This window comes from Salmo trutta, chromosome 14 (assembly GCF_901001165.1).
Source record: "Salmo trutta chromosome 14, fSalTru1.1, whole genome shotgun sequence".
NCBI classification, from domain to species: Eukaryota; Metazoa; Chordata; class Actinopteri; order Salmoniformes; family Salmonidae; genus Salmo; species Salmo trutta.
The window spans coordinates 54,241,148-54,263,087 of record NC_042970.1 but is presented as its reverse complement, the minus strand read 5'-3'; the positions used below and the strand labels follow the sequence as shown (position 1 = coordinate 54,263,087).

The window sequence follows — 21,940 nt, the reverse complement described above, 5'->3', positions numbered from 1 at the left end:
AACATTTTTCAACTTTATTTTCTCATTCTTTTACAGAATATGCACTGGCTCACACATCCAATGTAGTTTTACTACCTGGCCTGAGATAAAAAAAAGGGCCATATCTAGAAACTTGACTTGTTCTGGGAAGAACTTGACTACACTCATCGATCTTAGATCTTTCTAAAGTAAAGGTTACACGAAGAGAACCAGGCACTGCGTTCCGTTGACATGCTGACCCGCTAATAAACCGTGCTCTCTCTTCCTCTCTGAATTATATGCTGTACTATGTAGACCGGTCTGTCGTTCCCCTCGCCCCTTCTTTCCGGCGCCAGCTGCCTTTCCTTCCATCCACTGTGATGCAAGCAATTAAGTCGAGCTTGAATATGGAGTGGAACTGGAACACCTTGTTCTGAAATACAGAGAATCATTGAAAGAACACTATGAGCAACATGTTCACTATGATGTCTTAAATTGCTCTTCTGTGTAGCACATTAATGTTAAGTCTCGTATGTTACAGTAGTGCATGAGCCATTGCTATTGCCATTTGACTGGCAATTTAGGGATAACACTTTGCACAGAGTTGTCAATGGAATTGTTCCCCTTTCCTTTTATTTCCTCTTAGTGGCTTTCCCTTTTGCCAAAAATACAGAAATGGGCCACATTTTAACACCAGTTGTAAACTGGCCACTATGCCTCCCAGTTGTCTGTCCTTTCTCCTAATGTGTGTATTTGTTCACTTCCCTTCATGGATTTAATGACTGGTCTAAGAAATGTGTTGGAAACTCTCTTTGTATGCATTGTACACCAATCTAATTCAGTTATTTTAAATGAGTGTGGAGGAATATTCAAGTGCACACCGATAATAAGTGGACCGATAATTGGAATGCAAGGTGGGTCTCTTGAGGTTAAGTTGTCTTAGTGGCTTGTGTCCTTGATTTTTTTTATTGACCATTGTGCATTTTAATAAGTGTTGATAGTGAGTTGTGTAAATAGCAGGGTAGACTGTACATTCTTCAGGAATTTGTTTTTACAACCATGTCAGTGCAAAAATTGTCTTTATGGCAAGGGTTACTGAAATGTGATAAACAAAAATTCCTAGGGATTAAGGAGATTTATAATATGGTTATGTTACTTTTAGGTGTGATGTGTTGATTTCTGATCATCAATTCTTCAAAAGGCCTTTAAAAGTTCAATGTTAATGATTTTGTGGCATTTGAAAGTGTTCCTCAATGATTTCCACTTGAAATGATATCGTATTTCGCAAGGACAATGCATTTTTTTTAAAGGGACATTTATTATAGCTCTGGTACTTCTACAACTGCACTTTCAGATCAAGTATTTGTATTGATTTGTGCACCGAACCCTATCACATTTCAGGTATATTATTCCTGGTAGCCTAGTGGTTAGAGCGTTGGACCAGTAACCGAAAGGTTGCTAGATTGAATCCCCGAGCCGACAAGGTAAAAATCTGTTCTGCCCCTTAACAAGGCAGTTAACCTACTGTTCCTAGGCTGTCATTGTAAATAAGAATTTGTTCTTAACTGACTTGTCTAGTTAAAAATATATATATATATTATATATAAAAGTGGATTAATTGCCATTTTTTCTGAAGCAAACATATCTGAAAAATACTAACCAGACAAGTCCCAATACATCTTGCACTGTTTGAGTGAATGACCTTGATTCATTGTTTTTGTAATGCCATTGCATCACATGCTGCCTTTGTATTCCAGCAGTAATTATTTTACAGTATAGCTTTTTATTTTGCACTCTGTTGTAGAAGGTGGTGCAGCTACTCTGTACCATTTAAAAAGTAATTTTAATAACACATCATAATATCACTATTTCATTGCTCACATTTGTTCTAATGCTTAACGGTTGGAAAAGTGGGTATTTGTAATACATAAATAACAATGCAATGTCTAAATTGTACTGATTATGTCTGGTATGTGACAAGATAAACTTACTGCATTTGGCATATTATGAGGCATTATAGTGTTTAGGGGATATCATAGAAAGACCCCTAGTCTTACATGATGTCACGTCCTGACCAGTAATAGGGGTTATTTGTTATTGTAGTTTGGTCAGGACGTGGCAGGGGGTATTTGTTTTATGTGGTTCGGGCTGGTTGTGTTATTAGTTGGGTGTTTGATTTATTATTCCGGGTTTTGGGCACTGTTCTATGTTAATGTATTTCTATGTTTAGTCTAGTTATTTGTATTTCTATGTTTAGTTAATTGGGGATTGGACTCTCAATTGGAGGCAGCTGTTTTCTAGTTGCCTCTGATTGAGGGTCCTATGTATAGGTATGTGTTTGTTTCAGTAATTTGTGGGAGATGGTGCTGGGTATAGCTTTGTTGCCTTACCGGCCTGTTATTCGTCGTTGTGTTTTTTTGTATACGTGTTGTTTTTTGGTTTTTCCTTCTTTGTTCGTTTAATAAAGAAGATGAGTGTACATTTCCCCGCTGCGTCTTGGTCCACTTTACCCTACGACAACCGTGACACATGAATTATGTTTTGGAAAAATACCAAGTCTTGAGCTGGTCCTGGGAATGTGCTGCTGCAAAATCTATGTTTAAATTGTCTGTTTTTTAATGTAGATACCACCAAACATGTACATTGCACAAAAAGCAATGACTATTTAGCCTGTAAGATTGAATATAATTTATTGTACATTGTCTGAGATGCTAGACCTGGCATAGATAGACAACCACATGTACACTGAACCAATATATAAACGCAACATGTAAAGTGTTGGTCCCATGTTTAGTGAGCTGAAATAAAAGATCCCAGAAATGTTCCATACACACAAAAAGCTTATTTCTCTCAAATTTTGTTCACAATCTTTTTTACATCCCTGTTAGTGAGTATTTCTCATTTGCCAAGATAAGACATCCTCTCTTTATAGGTGTGGCATAACAAGAAGCTAATTAAACAGCATGATCATTACACAGGTACACCTTGTGCTGGGGACAATTAAAAAAAACACTCTAAAATGTGCAGTTTTGTCACAACACAATGCCACAGATGTCTCAAGTTTTGAGAGAGCATGAAATTGGCATGCTGACTGCAGATATGTTCACCAGAGCTGTTGACAAAGAATGTAATGTTAATTTCTTTACCATAAGCCGCTTCCAACGGCCTCACAACCACAGACAGGCATAACCTACAGGCAGGCATAACCTACAGACAACGAACACAATTGCATTTTATCGATGGCAATTTGAATGCACGGAGATACTGTGATGAGATTGTGAGGCCCATTTTCTTTTAATGTATCTGTGACCTACAGAGGCATATCTGTATTCCCAGTCATGTGAAATCCATACATTAGGGCCTAATTAGGGATTTGGGACATTTGAATGGCGCCGGAGGAGATGTCTGCCGTTTTTACAGGCTCCTAACCAATTGTGCTGCTGTGTGTTTTTTCACGTTATCAGTAACTTATTTTGTACATAATGTTTCTGGATATCAGGACAGCGATTACTCACTTCGTACTGGATGAAGATTTTTTCTTTAAGGAGTCGGACACAAAGTGTTTACTTCAGACACCCGACAAGGCCCAAATCCCTGTCTTTCATATGAAGAAGAGACGGAGATATTGAGGACTTAGGTCGGGGTGCCTTGTAAGTATCCGATGGCAAGTGAGTAATCCGCCTTTACCATCAGTCCTATAACCAACATGCAATCATTGGATAATAAAATGGATGCGCTCCGATCAAGACTATCCTAACAACGGGACATTAAAAACTGTAATATCTTATGTTTCACCGAGTCATGGCTGAACAACGACATGGATAACATACAGCTGGCTGGGTTTTCGGTCCATCGGCAAGATAGAACAGCTGCCTCCGGTAAGACAAGGGGTGGCGGTCTGTGTATATTTGTAAATAACAGCTGGTACACGAAATCTAATATTGAGGAAGTCGCTAAGTTTCGTCTGAGGTAGAGTATCTGCTGAGGTAGAGTATCTCATGATAAGCTGTAGACTACACTATTTACCAAGAGAGTTTTCATCTATATTTTTCGTAGCTGTCTATTTCCACAACAAACTGATGCTGACACTAAGACGGCACTCAACAAGCTATATAAGGCCATAAGCAAACAAGAAAATGCTCACCCAGAGGCGGCGCTCCTAGTGGCTGGGGACTTTAATGCAGGAAAACTTAAATCTGTTTTACCTCATTTCTACCAGCATGTTACATGTGCAACCAGAGGGGGGAAAAAACTCTAGACCACCTTTACTCCACACACAGAGACATGTACAAAGCTCTCCCTCACCCTCCATTTGGCAAATCTGACCATAACTCTATCTTCCTGATTCCTGCTTACAAGTAAAAACTAAAGCAGGAAGTACCAGTGACTCGCTCAATAAGGAAGTGGTCAGATGACACAGATGCTAAGCTGCAGGACTGTTTTTCTAGCACAGACTGGAATATGTTCTGGGATTGTTCCTTTGACATTGAGGAGTACACCCCACTGGCTTCATCAATAAGTGCATCGGTGATGTCGTCCCCACAGTAACCGTACGTACATACCCTAACCAAAAGCCATGGATTACAGGCAACATCCACACTGAGCTAAAGGGTAGAGCTGCCGCTTTCAAGGAGTGGGACTCTAACCCGGACACTTATAAGAAATGCCGCTATGCCCTCCGACAAACCATCAAACAGAAAAAGATTGAATCGTACTACGCTGGCTCCGATGATCGTCGGATGTGGCAGGGCTTGCAAACTATTACAGACTACAAAGGGAAGCACAGCCACAAGTTGCCCAGTGACACAAGCCTACCAGACGAGCTAAATTACTTCTATGCTCGTTTCGAGGCAAGCAACACTGAAGCATGCATGAGAGCATCAGCTGTTCCGGACGACTGTGTGATCACGCTCGCTGTAGCTCGATGTGAGTAAGAGCTTTAAACAGGTCAACCTTCACATAGCCGCAGGGCCAGACGGATTACTTCACTGACATTTTCAACCTGTCCAAGACCGAGTCTGTAATACCAACATGTTTCAAGCAGATCACCATAGTCCCTGTGGCCAAGAACACCAAGGTAACCTACCTAAATGACTACCGACCCATAGCACACACATCTGTAGCCATGAAGTGCTTTGAAAGGCTGGTCTTGGCTCACATTAACACCATTATCCCAGAAACCCTAGACCCACTCCAATTTGCATACCGCCCAAACAGATCCACAGATGATGCAATCTATTGCACTCCACACACTGCCCTTTCCCACCTGGACAAAAGGAACACCTACCTGAGAATGCTATTCATTGACTACAGCTCAGCATTGAACACCATAGGGCCCTCAAAGCTCATCACTAAGCTAAGGACCCTGGGACTAAACATTTCCCTCTGCAACTGGATCATGGACTTCCTGACGGACCTCCCCCAGGTGGTAAGGGTAGGTAACAACACATCTGCCACGCTGATCCTCAACACGGGGCCCCTCAGGGGTGCGTGCTCAGTCCCCTCCTGTACTCCCTGTTCACCCATGACTGCATGGTCAAGCACGACTCCAACACCATCATTAAGTTTGCCGATGACACAACAATGGTAGGTCTGATCACCGACAACGATGACACATCCTATAGGGAGGAGGTCAGAGACCTGGCAGTGTGGTGCCAGGATAACAACCTCTCCATCAGTGTGATCAAGACAAAAGAGATGATTGTGGACTACAGGAAAAGGAGGACCGAGCATGCCCCATTCTCATCGACAGGGATGTAGTGGAGCAGGTTGAGAGTTTCAAGTTCCTTGGTGTCCACATCACCAAAAAACTATTATGGTCCAAACACACCAAGACAGTCATGAAGAGGGCACGACAACATCTATTCCCCCTCAGGAGACTGAAACGATTTGGCATGGGTCCTCAGATCCTTAAGTTCTACAGCTGCATGGGCCAGTACATTACTGGGGCCAAGCTTCCTGCCATCCAGCACCTCTATACCAGGCAGTGTCAGAGGAAGGCCCTAATAATTGGCAAAGACTTCAGCCACCCTAGTCATAGACTGTTCTCTCTGCTACCGCACGGCAAGAGGTACCGGAGTTTCTAGGTCCAAAGTCTAGGTCCAAAGGGCTTCTTAACAGCTACGGCAGAGAAAACTGACTGATTATTATCATTTTTATTTCAGTTTATTTTAGTAAATACTTTCTTAACACTTGTTTTTCTTAAAACTGCATTGTTGGTTAAGGGCTTGTAAGTAAGCATTTCACTGTAAGGTCTACCTACACCTGTTGTATTCGGCGCACATGACAAATACAATTTTATTTTTATTTATTTATTTCAATTGACTGATTTCCTTATATGAACTGTAACTCAGTAGTCTTTGAAATGTTTGCATGTTGCGTTTATATTTTTGTTCAGTATTAATAATTCCACTAGTATTTTGCCATATATATCTTTCATACTTCTCATAATGATTGTAAATATAAATAAAAAGCCTGAAAACATTTGTTAGCAGTGTGTTGCTAAATGTCTAAAAGGGTTTACTACTAATAAAAAAAGATATTAAAGGAAGGTGCGTGTGGATACAGTCTAATGGGCTGGGCTGGGAATACTTTGGTGGTAGCTCTGGTCAAGGGCGTAGGAGCACACTCCTCTTCTAAGACAGTAGAGGAACACACTACCTCCCTGGACCAGAGCTACACTATATATACAAAAGTATGAGGACACCCCTTCAAATCAGTGGATTCAGCTATTTCAACCATACCTGTTGCTGACAGGTGTATAAAATCGAGCACACCGCCATGCAATCTCCATAGACAAACATTGGCAGTAGAATGGCCTTACTGAAGAGCTCAGTGACTTTCAATGTTGCACCGTCATAGGATGCCATCTTTCCAACGAGTCAGTTCGTCAAATTTCTGCCCTGCTAGAGCTGCCCCATTCAACTATAAGTGCTGTTATTGTGAAGTGGAAACGTCTGGGAGCAACAGCGGCTAGCAAAGTGATAGGCCATACAAGCTCACACAACGGGACCCCCGAGTGCTGAAGAGCGTAAAAATCGTCTGTCCTCGGTTGCAACACTCTACCGAGTTTCAAACTGCCTCTGGAAGCAATGTCAGGACAAGATCTGTTTGTCTGAAGCTTTATGAAATGGGTTTCCATGGCCAAGCAGCCGCACACAAGCCTAAGATCACCATGCGCAATGCCAAGCATGGTTGGAGTGGTGTACAGCTCGCCACCATTGGACTCTGGAGCAGTGGAAACGCGTTCTATGGTGTGATGAATCACGTTTCACCATCTGGCAGTCCGACGGACTAATCTGGGTTTGGCGGATGCGAGGAGAACGCTACCTGCCCAAATGCATAGTGCCAATTTTAAAGTTTGGTGGTGGAGGAATAATGGTCTGGGACTGGTTCGGGCTCGGCCCCTTAGTTCCAGTGAAAGGAAATCTTCACGCTACAGCATACAATGACATTCTAGATGATTCTGTGCTTCCAACTTTGTGGCAACAGTTTGGGGAAGACCCTTTCCTGTTTCAGCATGACAATGCCCCCGTGCACAAAGTGAGGTCCATACAGAAATGGTTTGTCGAGATCGGTGTGGAAGAACTTGATTGGCCTGCACAGAGCCCTGACCTCAAATCCATCCGACACCTTTGGGATGAATTGGAATGCCTACTGCGATCCAGGTCTAATCGCCCAACCTCAGTGCCCAAAGTCACTAATGCTCTAGTGGCTGAATGGAAGCAAGTTCCTGCAGCAATGTTCCAACATCTAGTGGAAAGCCTTCCCAGAAGAGTGGAAAGGGGGGACCAATTTGAGAATGAGATGTTCGACGAGCAGGTGTCCACATACTTTTGGTCATGTAGTGTACCTTGGAGGGTGTGTGTGCTTATATGCTTCAGGGAGATAGTGACAGTGTTAAGTGATAGGTCCTCTTGCTCCAGTGACAGCCAGCCCTCTGGCTATATATATACACTTCAGGTATGTGTATCACTGGGAGATGGTTCCACACTGCAGTTTGAATAGTGCTGAGGGCTAGTAATTTTAGTTATTTCAAGTAAACCTGTGTTACATGCATGTTATGAATTCACTACATGAAGTGACAATTGTTTAGGGGGATACCTAAATAGGTGCACCACAGAGCTGTGTATTGGGACTGTGACTTTTCCCACATTTGCAGAGATGGTTTACAGACACACCTACTGACATACAGACACATCATAAATTATATATCTGTCCTTTCATGAGTAAATCATTTATCAAAGTATTTTAATTATTAAAGTGTTATCAATTTACACTTGTCTGATAAACTGTACAGGATTAACAAAACTTAAAACATTGTAGGTTGTGTTAGAACTAGAAGTGTATGATGTATGGGATTAATTTTATGAAGCCATAACGTGGCAGGTAGCGGTTAGAATGTTAGGCCAGTAACTGAAAGGTTGCTGGTTTGAATACCCAGCCGACAAGGTGAAAAATGTTGACGTGCCCTTGAGCAAGTCACGTAACCTTAATTTGCTCCAGGGGCGCCGTACTACTATGGCTGACCCTGTAAAAACAACACATTGTCACTGCACCTATCCATATGTGACAAGCATCAGTGTGTCGAAGGGAGATTCCTATATGTGAGAAGAAAAAGCTGTATGTGTTAACTGTAGGGTTACCCATGGTGCTGGAGTGTCCAGTGAGAGAAAGGCAGTTCCAATCGGTTGCCAGGATCAGAGTAGTACAGAAGGTGTCGTATGCTGAGGCAGTGAAGAGAGTAGTAGAGGAAGATGGGTCCAGGGCGAGGGATCTTAAGAGGCTCCCTGTGAGTAGGCCAAGGCCAACAGACAGTGATAGGAATAACGTGTTTCAGTAAAGCTGTGTTCTTAGCGTTCATAGCCATGATTATCAACTGTAACGCAGAAATGGAATGTAAATCACAGAAAATATATTTTGTGGTGGCAGCTGCAGAGAAGTTCTTGGGTGTATGAGATTTTACTGCAGAAGAGTGGGTTGAACGATAGTATCCCATCCTCCCAGGCTGCCGACCTGGTGTAAGATCAGATAGGGCCAAGTAGTAGAAAAGTGGTGAGGTTTTTAATGGGTGTAGGGTTATTCGATAGGAATATTTTTCTTCCCTTATCCCCATCCTTTTTCCCTCCCCTTTTTGTATAGATGTATAAATACAGTAGGTGGCAGTGTATGCAACTCTTAGTTGGATGCGATCCGCCAATACAATTTAAAGAAGAAGAATACTCCCTCTCGCTTGTACCACAGTTTCTAAACATGTACCGTCTCTACTTACCTACTGTCTTTGCCTGTACTCCTCGCATCCCCGCTTCACTCCTCATAGAGAGCAATAGTAATGGTGTATTTTTGTTGGCACTAACTCTGCCATGGTTCGTTGGACAAAGCCTATGTGGAAATTAATGGAGTTTTTGGATAAACTAAGAAAATAAGGTCTGTGGTAAACACAGGCTTAGGAAATCTTATAGGTTTTGTTCTATGAGACAATCTTCATCAGCTAACGTCACTTTTAGTGAATTTTTAAGCATTCAGGTAATCCAAAGAAGCACATAAAGGCTTCATAATTCATAAAGGTCATGTTAACTGACTGATATTATCTCGTAGAACAAAACATAAAAGATCTCCTAAGCCTGTGTTAACCTCTGACCTTATTTTCGGCGTTCATCCCGAAACCCTATTCTTTCCCCATTCATTTTCCCCATAGGAATGGCTGAACGAACCAGAGGTAGCCTTACGTCATTTCCGTTTTTAGGACTACAAGTTTGCGAGCTATATATCATTTTGATTATACAAATGCTTCAAAATTCACAAAAAGTGGCATTAGTTGATGAAGTTTATCTCATAGAACAAAACTTATTAGATCTCTTAAGCTTGTGTTTACCACAGACCATATTTTTGGCGTTTATCCCAAAACCCATTCATTTTCCCATAGGCTTTGACAAACGAACCATGGAGTTAGTGCCTACAAAAAGACGCCATTACAATTTTGTGGCTATGCAGGGTCAGTGACGTCGCACGAAGCCTCTCTCACTCCCTTCCTGCTGCATCATCATCATCATCATCATCATCATCACAACAGCCGCTAGTAGCACCCTGTCTAATTGCGGTGACCGGGGGACTGGATAGTCATAACCAATTAGCATAATACTAACTCTAAACATAACACTAGTTAACATCACATAGTAATTTACGGAAACCATTTACATTGAGCTATCCCTTTGGAACCGCTGGGACATGGCCAGGCAAGATCAGGTCCTGCTCTTGGAGCCACAGCACGAACTGAAATTCCGAGGTAAGAGACTGAGGGGAGGGCCCAACTCTGAAGGGAGGGGGAGGTAGTAACAGGCCCAGCGTAATGAGGAGGGGGCACATCATACCCTTCATTTGTACAATCTTAATAGTGAGTTAAGGAGGATAATAATTTCGAATGAACATTGACTTGCGTTCGCTAGCTAGCTAACGTTTTAGCCAGTTTACGTTACCTTGACCAGGCAGGCCTGCTGGAAAAAGCTAACTAACGTTCTAACTGCAGCGCCCTGACATGTCTTTGGCGCTATTAATAATGTCTAGTTGACCTAGTATTTTAACTACTTAGCTAACGTTGGGGCATTATGTTTCACGTGCATTGTGCAATTGGTTTCCAGTAGGTCAGTCAGTCGTTTTATTATCGTGCTTGACTGACAACATTATGTCAGTGTAGACAGCCCTTTGAGTTAGCAAGCTAGCAATGAATGCCAGCTGATTGTCCCTACTTTCAAGCATAATGATAGCACGCTAACAGTAGTTTGTTTCCTAGCTAGTGAGTAGCTAACTTGTTAATTCGCTAGCTGTCATTATAATGGCTTGCCAGCTTTCAGATGGAACTAGGCATGAAATACCATTTATATCTGGAGGTTTTTCTCATCGGTGACCAGGTGTTGTTCTTGACCAGGTGTGGTAAGGATCACAATATGGCTCAGGGTGCCATATGGACAGTTTGTACTGAGCATCCTAAGAATTACAATGTGTCCAGGTAAATATTAATTTATTGACCCACTGAGTAGGAGCTTCTGTATGTTTCCTGAAATTAATTCTAGGTCATTTTTGAGATCCAAAATAATAAATAGCCTTTCATCTGTGCCTGTTGAATTAGTGTCTTTCTACAGACATTTTGAGATGCCCCACGGCCTTGGTAGACATGTCAAGCCAATATAATCCATTGCTTAAACTGCTCTGCTTGTTGTGAGGGTAGGCTCTTTATTTGTCTTGGCTCATTGCAAGCTGAGCCAACTAAGATAATTGCTAATGACAAGAAGTAGGCTAGCCTAACCTCAAGGAAATACCAAGCCACACAGGCCAGTTCAGGAGTATTCCAAACTTGAGTCCAGGGGCCCCTGGAGGTCTGCAAGGGGGTTTCAGGGTCTTTGGCAAAGTGACACAATTTTGATTTTACTCATACCAATATTTCATTCACAAAAAAGTCAAGACTTCTGTCAGGCAATTCACAATCATAGGCCTCTCCTATAAGCCTGATGTTGTTCTTTTTGTTATTTAGGGGTCCTCTACATGAAAAAGTTTGGGAACCCAGGGCCTAAGAAATTATCGTCTATGTTTCCTTTAAATTATGGCCATGTTTCGAGAACATTACAACACACCTGAACTAAGCGTTTCATTTATGCATTTTTGATTAGGCCTACTAGTAGTGAATTTCTATTTATAGCCTAGTGGGGTGAGGTAGTCTGAGATGGAGGTTGACATGGGAGTGAAAATCCATTCCTGTCCCGTCTTGTCAAATTTTCCCGTACTATCCTGATCCCGCAACCGTTCTATAATCCTGGAACTTTCCTGTCCCATCCTGATAAAAATCACTCCCGTCCCTTGCTCATTTTTACGTGCAGAAATCAGAAATAACTTCCTCCATTAGCTGCTCGTTTGTCTGTCCCCCGCTCTGCGTGTGAGTAATGTTACCCAGAGAAACTGCTCTGTTTGGCTGCTGCTCAGCGCTCACGAGACAGTTTCCTGCCCTGCACACACAGCTGATAACAACCACATTACAAGATTTTGGCAGTGAAGGCCGCCGTTCTACTTACCCAGAGTTAGATGAGCTCAATTCCAGTCTTGAAGACTTCATCATTCACTGACGTACAGCACATTGGTAAAGTAGTGACAGCGCAGTGGCCATGGCTGTAACTGGAGCAGGGCATTAGTGAGCAGACGGAAGGGGGGAATTTACAATTTATTTGTGATAGATCTTTATTAAGGTAAACTATATTAGGCCTACACACAGTTTATTTTTATGAAATGCTCCACACATGGCATATTGATAAGCATGTCAGTTTCCATTGCGCTGTAACACGTAATTGATTGTGATTCATTAAAGTCTGACTGGACAGGGAATCACATCACCTAGCATCTTAGGCTAAAATTGCCCATTGAAAGGTAGGCCTTTGGTGACAACAAATTCTGCTGTTGTCCTTCTGGGCTCAAGTGTTCATCAATGAGCTAGAGCATCATTAAATACTACTGGTCAAAAGTTTTAGAACACCTACTCATTCAAGGGTTTTTCTTTATTTTTACTATTTTCTACATTGTATAATAATAGTGAAGACATCAAAACTATGAAATAACACATGGAATCATGTAGTAACCAAAAAAGTGTTAAGCAAATCAAAATATTTGAGATTCTTCAAATAGCCACCCTTTGCCTTGACGACAGCTTTTCACACTCTTGGCATTCTCTCAACCAGCTTCATAAGGTAGTCACCTGGAATGCATTTCAATTAACAGGTGTGCCTTGTTAAAAGTTAATTTGTGGAATTTCTTTCCTTCTTAATGTGTTTGAGCCAATCAGTTGTGTTGTGACAAGGTAGGGGTGGTATACAGACGATATCCCTATTGGGTAAAAGACCAAGTCCATATTATTTAAAGAACAGCTCAAATAAGCAAAGATAAACAACAGTCCATCATTACTTTAAGACATGAAGGTCAGTCAATCCAGAAAATGTCAATAACTTTGAAAGTTTCTTCAAATCAAATTTATTTATATAGCCCTTCGTATATCAGCTGAAATCTCAAAGTGCTGTACAGAAACCCAGCCTAAAACCCCAAACAGCAAGCAATGCATGTGAAAGAAGCACGGTGGCTAGGAAAAACTCCCTAGGAAAAACTCCCTAGAAAGGCCAAAAACCTAGGAAGAAACCTAGAGAGGAACCAGGCTATGAGGGGTGGCCAATCCTCTTCTGGCTGTGCCGGGTGGATATTATAACAGAACATGGTCAAGATGTTAAAATGTTCATAAATGACCAGCATGGTCAAATAATAATAATCATAGTAGTTGTCGAGGGTGCAACAAGCACGTCCGGTGAACAGGTCAGGGTTCCGTAGCCGCAGGCAGAACAGTTGAAACTGGAGCAGCAGCATGGCCAGGTGGACTGGGGACAGCAAGGAGTAATCATGCCAGGTAGTCCTGGGGCATGGTCCTAGGGCTCAGGTCCTCCGAGAGAAAGAAAGAGAGAATTAGAGAGAGCATATTTAAATTCACACAGGACACCGGATGAGACAAGAGAATACTCCAGATGTAACAGACTGACCCTAGCCCCCCGACACATAAACTACTGCAGCATAAATACTGGAGGCTGAGACAGGAGGGATCAGAAGACACTGTGGCCCCATCCGATGATACCCCCAGACAGGGCCAAACAGGCAGGATATTCTTCAAGTGCAGTCGCAAAAACCAAGTGCTGTGATGAAACTGGCTCTCATGAGGACCGCCACAGGAATGGAAGACCGAGAGTTACCTCTGCTGCAGAGGATACGTTCATTAGAGTTACCAGCCTCAGAAATTGCAGCCCAAATAAATGCTTCACAGAGTTCAACAGACACATCTCAACATCAACTGTTCAGAGGAGACTGTGAATCAGGCCTTCATGGTCGAATTGCTGCAAGAAACGACTAAAGGACACCAATAATAAGAAGAGACGTGCTTGGGCCAAGAAACACGAGCAATGGACATTGGACCAGTGGAAATGTGTCCTTTGGTCTGGAGTCCAAATTTGCGATTTTTGGTTCCAACCGCCATGTCTTTGTGAGACGCGGTGTGGGTGAATGAATGATCTCTGCATGTGTATTTCCCGCCGTGAAGCATGGAGGTGTTATGGTGTGGGGGTGTTCTGGTGACAATGTCTGTGATTTATTTAGAATTCAAGGCACACTTAACCAGCATGGCTACCACAGCATTCTGCAGCGATACGCCATCCCATCTGGTTTGGGCTTAGTGGGACTATCATTTGTTTTTCAACAGGACAATGACCCAACACACCTCCAGGCTGTGTAAGGGCTATATGACCAAGAAGGAGAGTGATGGAGTGCTGCATCAGATGGCCTGGTCTCCACAATACCCAGACCTCAACCAAATGGAGATGGTTTGGAATGAGTCAGACTGCAGAGTGACGGAAAAGCAGCCAACAAGTGCTCAGCATATGTGGGAACTCCTTCAAGACTGTTGGAAAAGCATTCCAGGTGAAGTTGGTTGAGAGAATGCCAAGAGTGTGCAAAGCTGTCATCAACGCAAAGTGTGGCTATTTGAAAATGTCAAATATATAATATATTTTGATTTCACACTTTTTTGGTTTCATAGTTTTTGTCTTCACTATTATTGTACAATGTAGAAAATAGTAATAATAAAGAAAAACCCTTGAATGAGTAGGTGTTCTAAATGATTTGCCGCGTAGTGTAAATTTCCTTAATCTGTAAAAATGTAAATTTGGAACTGCACATTCAAGGTACCAAACAGTCTTGCTCTCCCTTATGTGTGTTTTTTCAGACGACATGACAGCATCAAATATATGTCCTTCAGAACTCTATTTTTGTTGGTGTACTTTTTCTGCCAGTTGGAAAGTATCCCAAGGCACTTTCAGGAAGTTGTAGATCAACTACACAGGAGTTAGCTGAGTGAGTTGTTTAATTGAAACCGATGTTCCACCAATTGTGAGGGTCTGAATTTCACCTCTGTCTTGGCTCAGTGTGCAAAGGTAAGTGTCAGTTGCTGTGGACATTTGTGGGGTGAAACTTTATCTAGAATCTTAGTGTATGTGCTAATTCCGACTGAGGCAGCTCACTTCCACATTTCCATTCACAATGCATCCGTCTTTCCCTCAAATGCAAGGCCTTCCTCCTCTATACCAGCTAGAAGGCAGGTGTGTTTTATTTTGGTAGCCTGAAATGGAGTCTTTCAGACTCAGATATTAATTTATCATCCCTCGAATCTCCCATGTTCTTCCTTTTAGTGCAAAGTGTTCTCTTGAGGTCCTGCGGAATGTTTAAGGCTAGTTTGTAAATCCAGTTGAGCAGTTAAATCCTGTACAGCTGTATGTTGCTCAATGTCAAGTGGCCAAGTGCTTTCCAAAGGCTTTTGCTTCCTATCAAACTGGTTTCACAGAAACAAAAGTGTAGCTGACCGGAGTCATTCTGTTGAGGATATCATTTTGTGGTCTGGCTTGTGAGTTCACCCACTTAATGCAACCATCATTGTAGAAAAGGCCCATGATTCAGAGTTGTAAAACAAAAGTGGTTTGATATTGAGCAATTCCACAACAGACATGTGGAATTTCAATGGAAGGTCACTCTTCAGTGAAACAACTCGGGTGGTGCAATATCATTTTGAAATCAGATTTGACTTAGTGTTGGCATTCCTGTAGAATAGCGTTCTCTGTAAGGTACTTGATCAAGTTGGGTGTGAATTTGAAGTCTGTCTGTGCAGAGGGATTTGACAGAGATGGCTAAGTAAAAAAAGGATCTGGTTGGATGTAGTGGCTTGAGGCTGGTAGTGTTCCTTCCTATGCCCCTGGTGCCTCAAATGTCCTCATGTTCTTCAAGGACAGCCATTAGCCTACCTTGTCCAGGCTATTTGTAGACTATTAGAGATTATTAGAAACAAATTGAAGGTAGTTGGAATCCTCAGCGATTCAAAGTATTCCACATAGTGTTTTCACCAAATGAAATAAATCTGTTACAATTTACCAAATTCATTTGATCTATTTTAACTGCATCTGGTTGGGTTACCGTTACAACCAGCTACGTCCTTCCTAATTCTCCTCCATAGCCGACTTTTCTTAAGATGGGGGCCCAGGCTACATGTTTTAGACTATACGGTTTAAGCAACTTTTCTTTTTGATGGGCCTAATAAATTAAAAAGGCCACATTTCTGTCGATGTGGCACCAGTGCCTTCTTTCAAGATGCCACTGATGTTATTTCTCTACAAGATCCTAGGCCTTCTCTTAGATGCCACTGTTTTTTGTGAGGTGAACCTAGTAGGGCTAGGCTATTTGTTTATCTAGGCTATCGGTTAAAAGTCCATGTTTTATTGTTCTGTAGCACGAGAGCCATTAGTCATGATACCACTGATAGCTAATCCTTTCTTGAAGTTAAAAAGCTGCTCTTGTATTACTCTTGTTGATTTTTTTGTAACTTTTTTTTTAAGAGGACTTGGATATTGATTGTTCATTGTTCGCTACCGCCGAGGAATTAATGGAACTAGACGAAGGACCCAAAGATGTGGTTGGCATGAAAAATGCTTTCTAATTAGGCTAGTCATGGCCTTAATAGCATCAGCTGCTCTACTTATTAAAATTGAGGGGAGATGTCTTTGACGTGACACAATCTGTGCTTTCTCTTTGAAGGTTTTTGACAGTAGCAAGAATTGTTGTTCTTGACTGATTTTAGTGAGGTTAGTAGAGTGAGGTTACTGTATTATTATTCAGACGATGACAAAAGGTTGGGGGTGCAATTTGGTGTTCGTATCTGGCCTAATGTGTCAGGATCCATACACCTCAAATGTGTGAATCAATCACATTTATTTATAAAGCCCTTACATCAGCTGATGTCACAAAGTGCTGTACAGAAACCCAGCCTAAAACCCCAAACAGCAAGCAATGCAGGTGTAGAAGCACGGTGACTCGGGAAAAACTCCCTAGAAAGGCCAGAACCTAGGAAGAAACCTAGAGAGGAACCAGGCTATGAGGGGTGGCCAGTCCTCTTCTGGCTGTGCCGGGTGGAGATTATAAGAGCACATGGCCAAGATGTTCAAATGTTCACAGATGACCAGCAGGGTCAAATAATAATAATCGCAGTGGTTGTCGAGGGTGCAACAGGTCAGCACCTCAGGAGTAAATGTCAGTTGGCTTTTCATAGCCGATCATTCAGAGTATCTCTACTGCTCCTGCTATCTCTAGAGAGTTGAAAACAGCAGGTCTGGGACAGGTAGCATGTCCGGTGAACAGGTCAGGGTTCCATAGCCGCAGGCAGAACAGTTGAAACTGGAGCAACAGCACGGCCAGGTGGACTGGGGACAGCAAGAAGTCATCAGGCCAGGTAGTTTTGAGGCATGGTCCTAGGGCTCAGGTCTTCTGAGAGAGAGAAAGAGAGAATTAGAAGAAGCCTAGCCCCAGATAATAATTTGATGATGATAATTAGGACTACTGCCATTTCAGTGAAGCCGTCATTGTCGGGATGTGGGTCATTAACACAGTTCATTGATGTCCCCAGTGAAAAGCGTAGGCCATTATAGCTCAAAGGTAGGCCTGCTATTCCTTTGTTTTGAAAGCCTAGTATTCAGACTTGTTGTCCCGTGTGGCTCAGTTGGTAGAGCATGGTGTTTGCAACGCCAGGGTTGTGGGTTCGATTCCCACGGGGGACCAGTACGGGGGAAAAAATGTATGAAATGTATGCATTCACTACTGTAAGTCACTCTGGATAAGAGCGTCTGCTAAATGACTAAAATGTAAAAATGTAAATGATGTCCTTAAGATGTGTTCCTCTACCATTACGTAATGTGCATCGCTTTAAGCATGATGTTTGTATTGGCACTTCCCTTTCTCTCTTCAAACTCCCCCCTTCCTCAATGGTGATCCAGCACATTTTTATGCCTTTTGATGTGCTGATTCAGTAACCCTATTCATTTGATTAGCTCATCATGTTTTCTCTACAGTTTGCATCTTTCCCATGCAGTAGTCTGTCTGCTTGTGGCAATTTCATACTCTTCTTTTTCTGTCATCGTTACCACCCATGAATCCAGATGTTATAGAATGTGATAGCCTTGTGCCCCTCATTGCCCCTCACTGTCTCAAAGCAAAGAATGAGGCATGCCCCCATTGGTCAAATCCGGTAGTGGCAGTCTTGTCAGATTTCTATTGTGTTGTTTTAAAATTGTAAAATGCTATTACTGAATCTACTTTTTAAGATAGTCTCCAATATTTTCTCTGTCAGTGTATAAGCCTACCTCTGTAAAATATTTATTTATATTTGATGGGAAAAAAATATTGAGACTCCAGCTTCTCTAACCCTTCCACTTTTTGGAACCTTCTTCTCCCACCACAGGTCCCTTCTCGGATGTGGTCAACACAACCTTAAAGCTCGCCAACCCCACAGACAGGAATGTGTGCTTCAAAGTCAAGACGACAGCCCCGCGCCGGTACTGCGTCCGGCCAAACAGCGGTGTCATCGACGCCGGCACCTCAATCAACGTCTCAGGTACGTATATGTGGATCTCACCAGGAAGTACGGTAGCAAAATTACATAAACTTAACCAAAGTTCCCAGGTTTTTCATAAATCCTGGCTGAAGGAATTGTGCAACCCTACCAGGCCAGGAAGTTTGTAGGCCTGAATGAGTGTTATGGTTTACAACCGTTTTCCATGTATTTCCTATTTAGAAGTTACTAACAGGTACTTTATGTAAGGTCCTTCCTAACCTACCTTGTGTCCGAGTGAGGCGTCTAACACTAGAACTACATTTTTTAATTACTCTGCCATTTTTAAAGTCATGTCCCCCCTGTCCTTGACTTATCCTAAATAAGTCTATTCAACACACTATCGTTGTTAGAATCTTGATATCACAGAGTTTTAGGAGGACATGACATTTCTTTTCTCCCTGCCCTCCTTTCACCCGACAGTTGGCTGCCATCTGACAATGGCCCATTAAAACTACACCTAAACTATATCAAAACTAATTTCACACAGGCTTATAATAAAAGATGAAGGCTGAAGAGAAGATTAAATTGACAGTAGTTAAATGTGACAATATTATCAATTGTCTTGTGAATGAAGAGACTGCGCAGGGTGTGTATTTGACAGAGAAGGGAAGAGCGCTTACCAAAACTTTTTCAAATCATCCTACAGAGGTTCATGCAGGTCAGATGTTTTGATTTCGGAAAGAGCAGATTCTAAGGTTTCTAAAACGCCTACATTTGCCAAACAACTCTCAAAAATGAGCGGATGAATTATATTTCAAAATGTATATATTTTTTGTAGAATAACCGCAATTCCACACGTGAGCACACACGGCAGCATATAACCTAAGCTACTATGCACAGACTAGTAACCAGTGATTGGAGTAAGGGGTTACAAAGTAACGTGTTAGAGTACCCAGTTAATTTTGTGTTAACGAGTAACTTAACGCTTTAGTTTTCAGGGATGCAAACTAGTCATCTTTCGGCAAAATTTGCCGTTTTGAATCCAAAATAGGTGACCTACGTGATTTGTGTGGACCCGATGAGAACGTTTTTTTTGGGGGGGGGGCTTTGGATCACTACTGGCTGTATCCAAGGCTCAGCCAATCATTCACATAACAGAGTGCAGCACGCGACTGAAGAGACAACCAATTTTCTAGTTACAGCATCAGTGCGTGCTCTGAAAAGACCGCAGAGAGTGGAAAGGCAGTTTCCCAGTTGCAGCAGCGTGTCCCCTGAACGATAACGAAGAGGTAGGTGAGACGCCTGACCACAGAGACGGGGGTGAGAAGGTGATGAAGCGTACTTCATGAGCTGTAACCGAAAAACAACTGGCATTTGGAAAGTTTGATGTGAGGGAGAAAGTGTGGTGGAACAAGTATTGTTAGCATTAAGTATCTTGCAAGCTGGATTGAATTCTCCTTTAGCTAGCCAGTGAAATGTTGAGCAATATTAGCCAACTTAACTGATCAAATAATTGAGTTTATGGTGTGAAAGTAAGCTTGCTAATAAAGGCAGACAGCTAACGTTAGCTACAACATCAATGAGCTAACGATAGTAACCTTACCAATTCGCTAGAGTATTAATTGGTATACAACTCCTTGCCGTAACTCAAATTATAATGCGTTAGTTGCTTACTGGACCCTGGCAATCTGTGTGAAATGTTAATTAGCTAACGAACTAACTACTATCTGTGAACTCATGTACATACTGTAGAGGGAAAACAGGTGAAAATGAAGGTGAAAGCCAGGTGAAAATTAAGCCAGGTGAAAATTAGGTGAAAATTAAGTGTTGTTTGTTAAACAAGTGGATTCAGGGATCAAGTGTAGCTGGAGCTGGGCCTGGCTTAAGTTGGATGCCACTATAGAGGTGAAAGGAACACCACCACTTTCCCTCTTTCTCACTTTTCTTTACAGTGGATAAAAAGGGGTATGCCAGTTGTACTCTCTACCTGAAAGAGATCAATTATGCCAACAAAGGGTATCTGGCTCTGCTGGCACATTGTAGAACAGATGTCCACAGGCAGAAAGTGTTCAATGTAATAATATGCAGTGTAGCCCAAATATATTACTGTTGTGTTGAACTTGACAGTAACGTGTGTGTGTGTGTGAGTGAGGAATTATTTTACTCAGTGAACCTTATTTTTGCACACAGGTAGCCTTGTGCACTTGATTGATGTCTACTATAGTGGCCACTATAATAGAGCAAAAATAGAAGGCCTGTTTGTTTCAATCTATTTCTACTTTAAGACAGCATTTATAATAGAACAGTTGTTCTATATTAGTGTATTGTTTTTTTCCCTCAATACTTAATTTTTTTTGCTGTGAGTTAGGTTCACATTAACCACTTTTTATTTTACACACAGAGATGGATCATGTAGAGCATATTCTTTGTTGTTTAATTAGTTAACCTGCATTTCCCTAGCAGGGATTTTTTTGTATGTTTCAGTGCAAAAAAAAAGTGTCACCTTTTTGGGCCCTCACCAGTTTGCACCCCTGAGTTTTTTAATTCTTTGTTGGCGCAAATAAAAAAGAAAATTCCTCTCCTTATGTTTGCTGCGGTTCTCAGTTATCTATCAGTCCTCTGCTGTTGATAAAAACAGTGCATTTTTTTTGAGGAATTGCTGAATTATTTAAAAGAAGTTATTTTTTATTTTATTTTTTACAACCAAATCTAAATTCTTGATTGTAAATCTTATAGAAGGGTCCATGCACCTTTTTTTTGTGATTTCTGTTGTTTTTGATAAACTTACCCCAAACAGCGAATCACTTCCTCCTCATCCTTGTTGTGCAGTATGTGGGTCCTGAAAAACATGAACAAAGGCTCCAAATAAGGTATTTTTGAAACTGCAAAGCTCTCAGTATAGTGATGCAGGTCTTTAGATCAGTGGAGGCTCCTTAGAGGACGAAGGGGAGGTCCATCCTCTTCAGTGAATTTCATAAAAGTAGTGAAACATTAAAGCTATCCTTTTTAGATAAAATTATACCAAATAATTGATTAACAGTTTGCAATGAAGGTCTACAGTAGCTTCAACAGCACTCTGTAGGGTAGCACCATGTTGTTTCTGTCCTCCTCTGTGTACATTGACTTCAATTCAAAACCTAGGACGGTCATGGTTTTCACCCCCTTCCATAGACTTACACAGTAATTGTGACAACTTCCGGAGTACGTCCTCCAACGTATCAGAGCTCTTACAACATGAACTGACATGTTGTCCACCCAATCAAAGGATCAGAGAATTAATTTAGTACTGAAAACATAAGCTACAGCTAGCTAGCACTGCAGTGCATAAAATATGGTGAGTAGTTGACTCGGAGAGAGAAAGACAATAGTTGAACAGTTTTACAAATGTATTTATTTAAAAATGAAAAGTGGGAGAGAGCGCTAGATGCATATATTTATATTATTATTTTTTTCTCACTTAGCTAGCGAATGCCGCTAACTAGTTTAGCCTACTCAAACACCTGGCTCAAACAGAGAGGGATGCTATGTTAGCTAGCTGGCTAT

At 41.7% G+C, this 21,940-nt stretch overlaps 1 protein-coding gene and 1 long non-coding RNA gene across 2 annotated transcripts in view; one reads left to right on the top strand and one right to left on the bottom strand.

Annotated features, from left to right (window-relative positions):
• LOC115208387 (uncharacterized) lies at positions 1-12,153 on the bottom strand. Its single transcript, XR_003881156.1, has 3 exons — positions 12,021-12,153; positions 8,604-8,747; positions 1-391 (listed from the first exon to the last, which is right to left on the bottom strand). It is a non-coding gene; the product is annotated as an uncharacterized LOC115208387 (long non-coding RNA).
• Positions 9,989-21,940, top strand: part of LOC115208386 (vesicle-associated membrane protein-associated protein B) — a 49,074-nt gene continuing 37,122 nt past the window's right edge. Inside the window, exons 1-2 of the mRNA XM_029776411.1 lie at positions 9,989-10,243; positions 18,305-18,457. Coding sequence (XP_029632271.1) covers positions 10,186-10,243; positions 18,305-18,457 — 211 coding nt within the window. The 5' untranslated portion in view covers positions 9,989-10,185. The remainder of the gene's footprint in view (positions 10,244-18,304; positions 18,458-21,940) is intronic.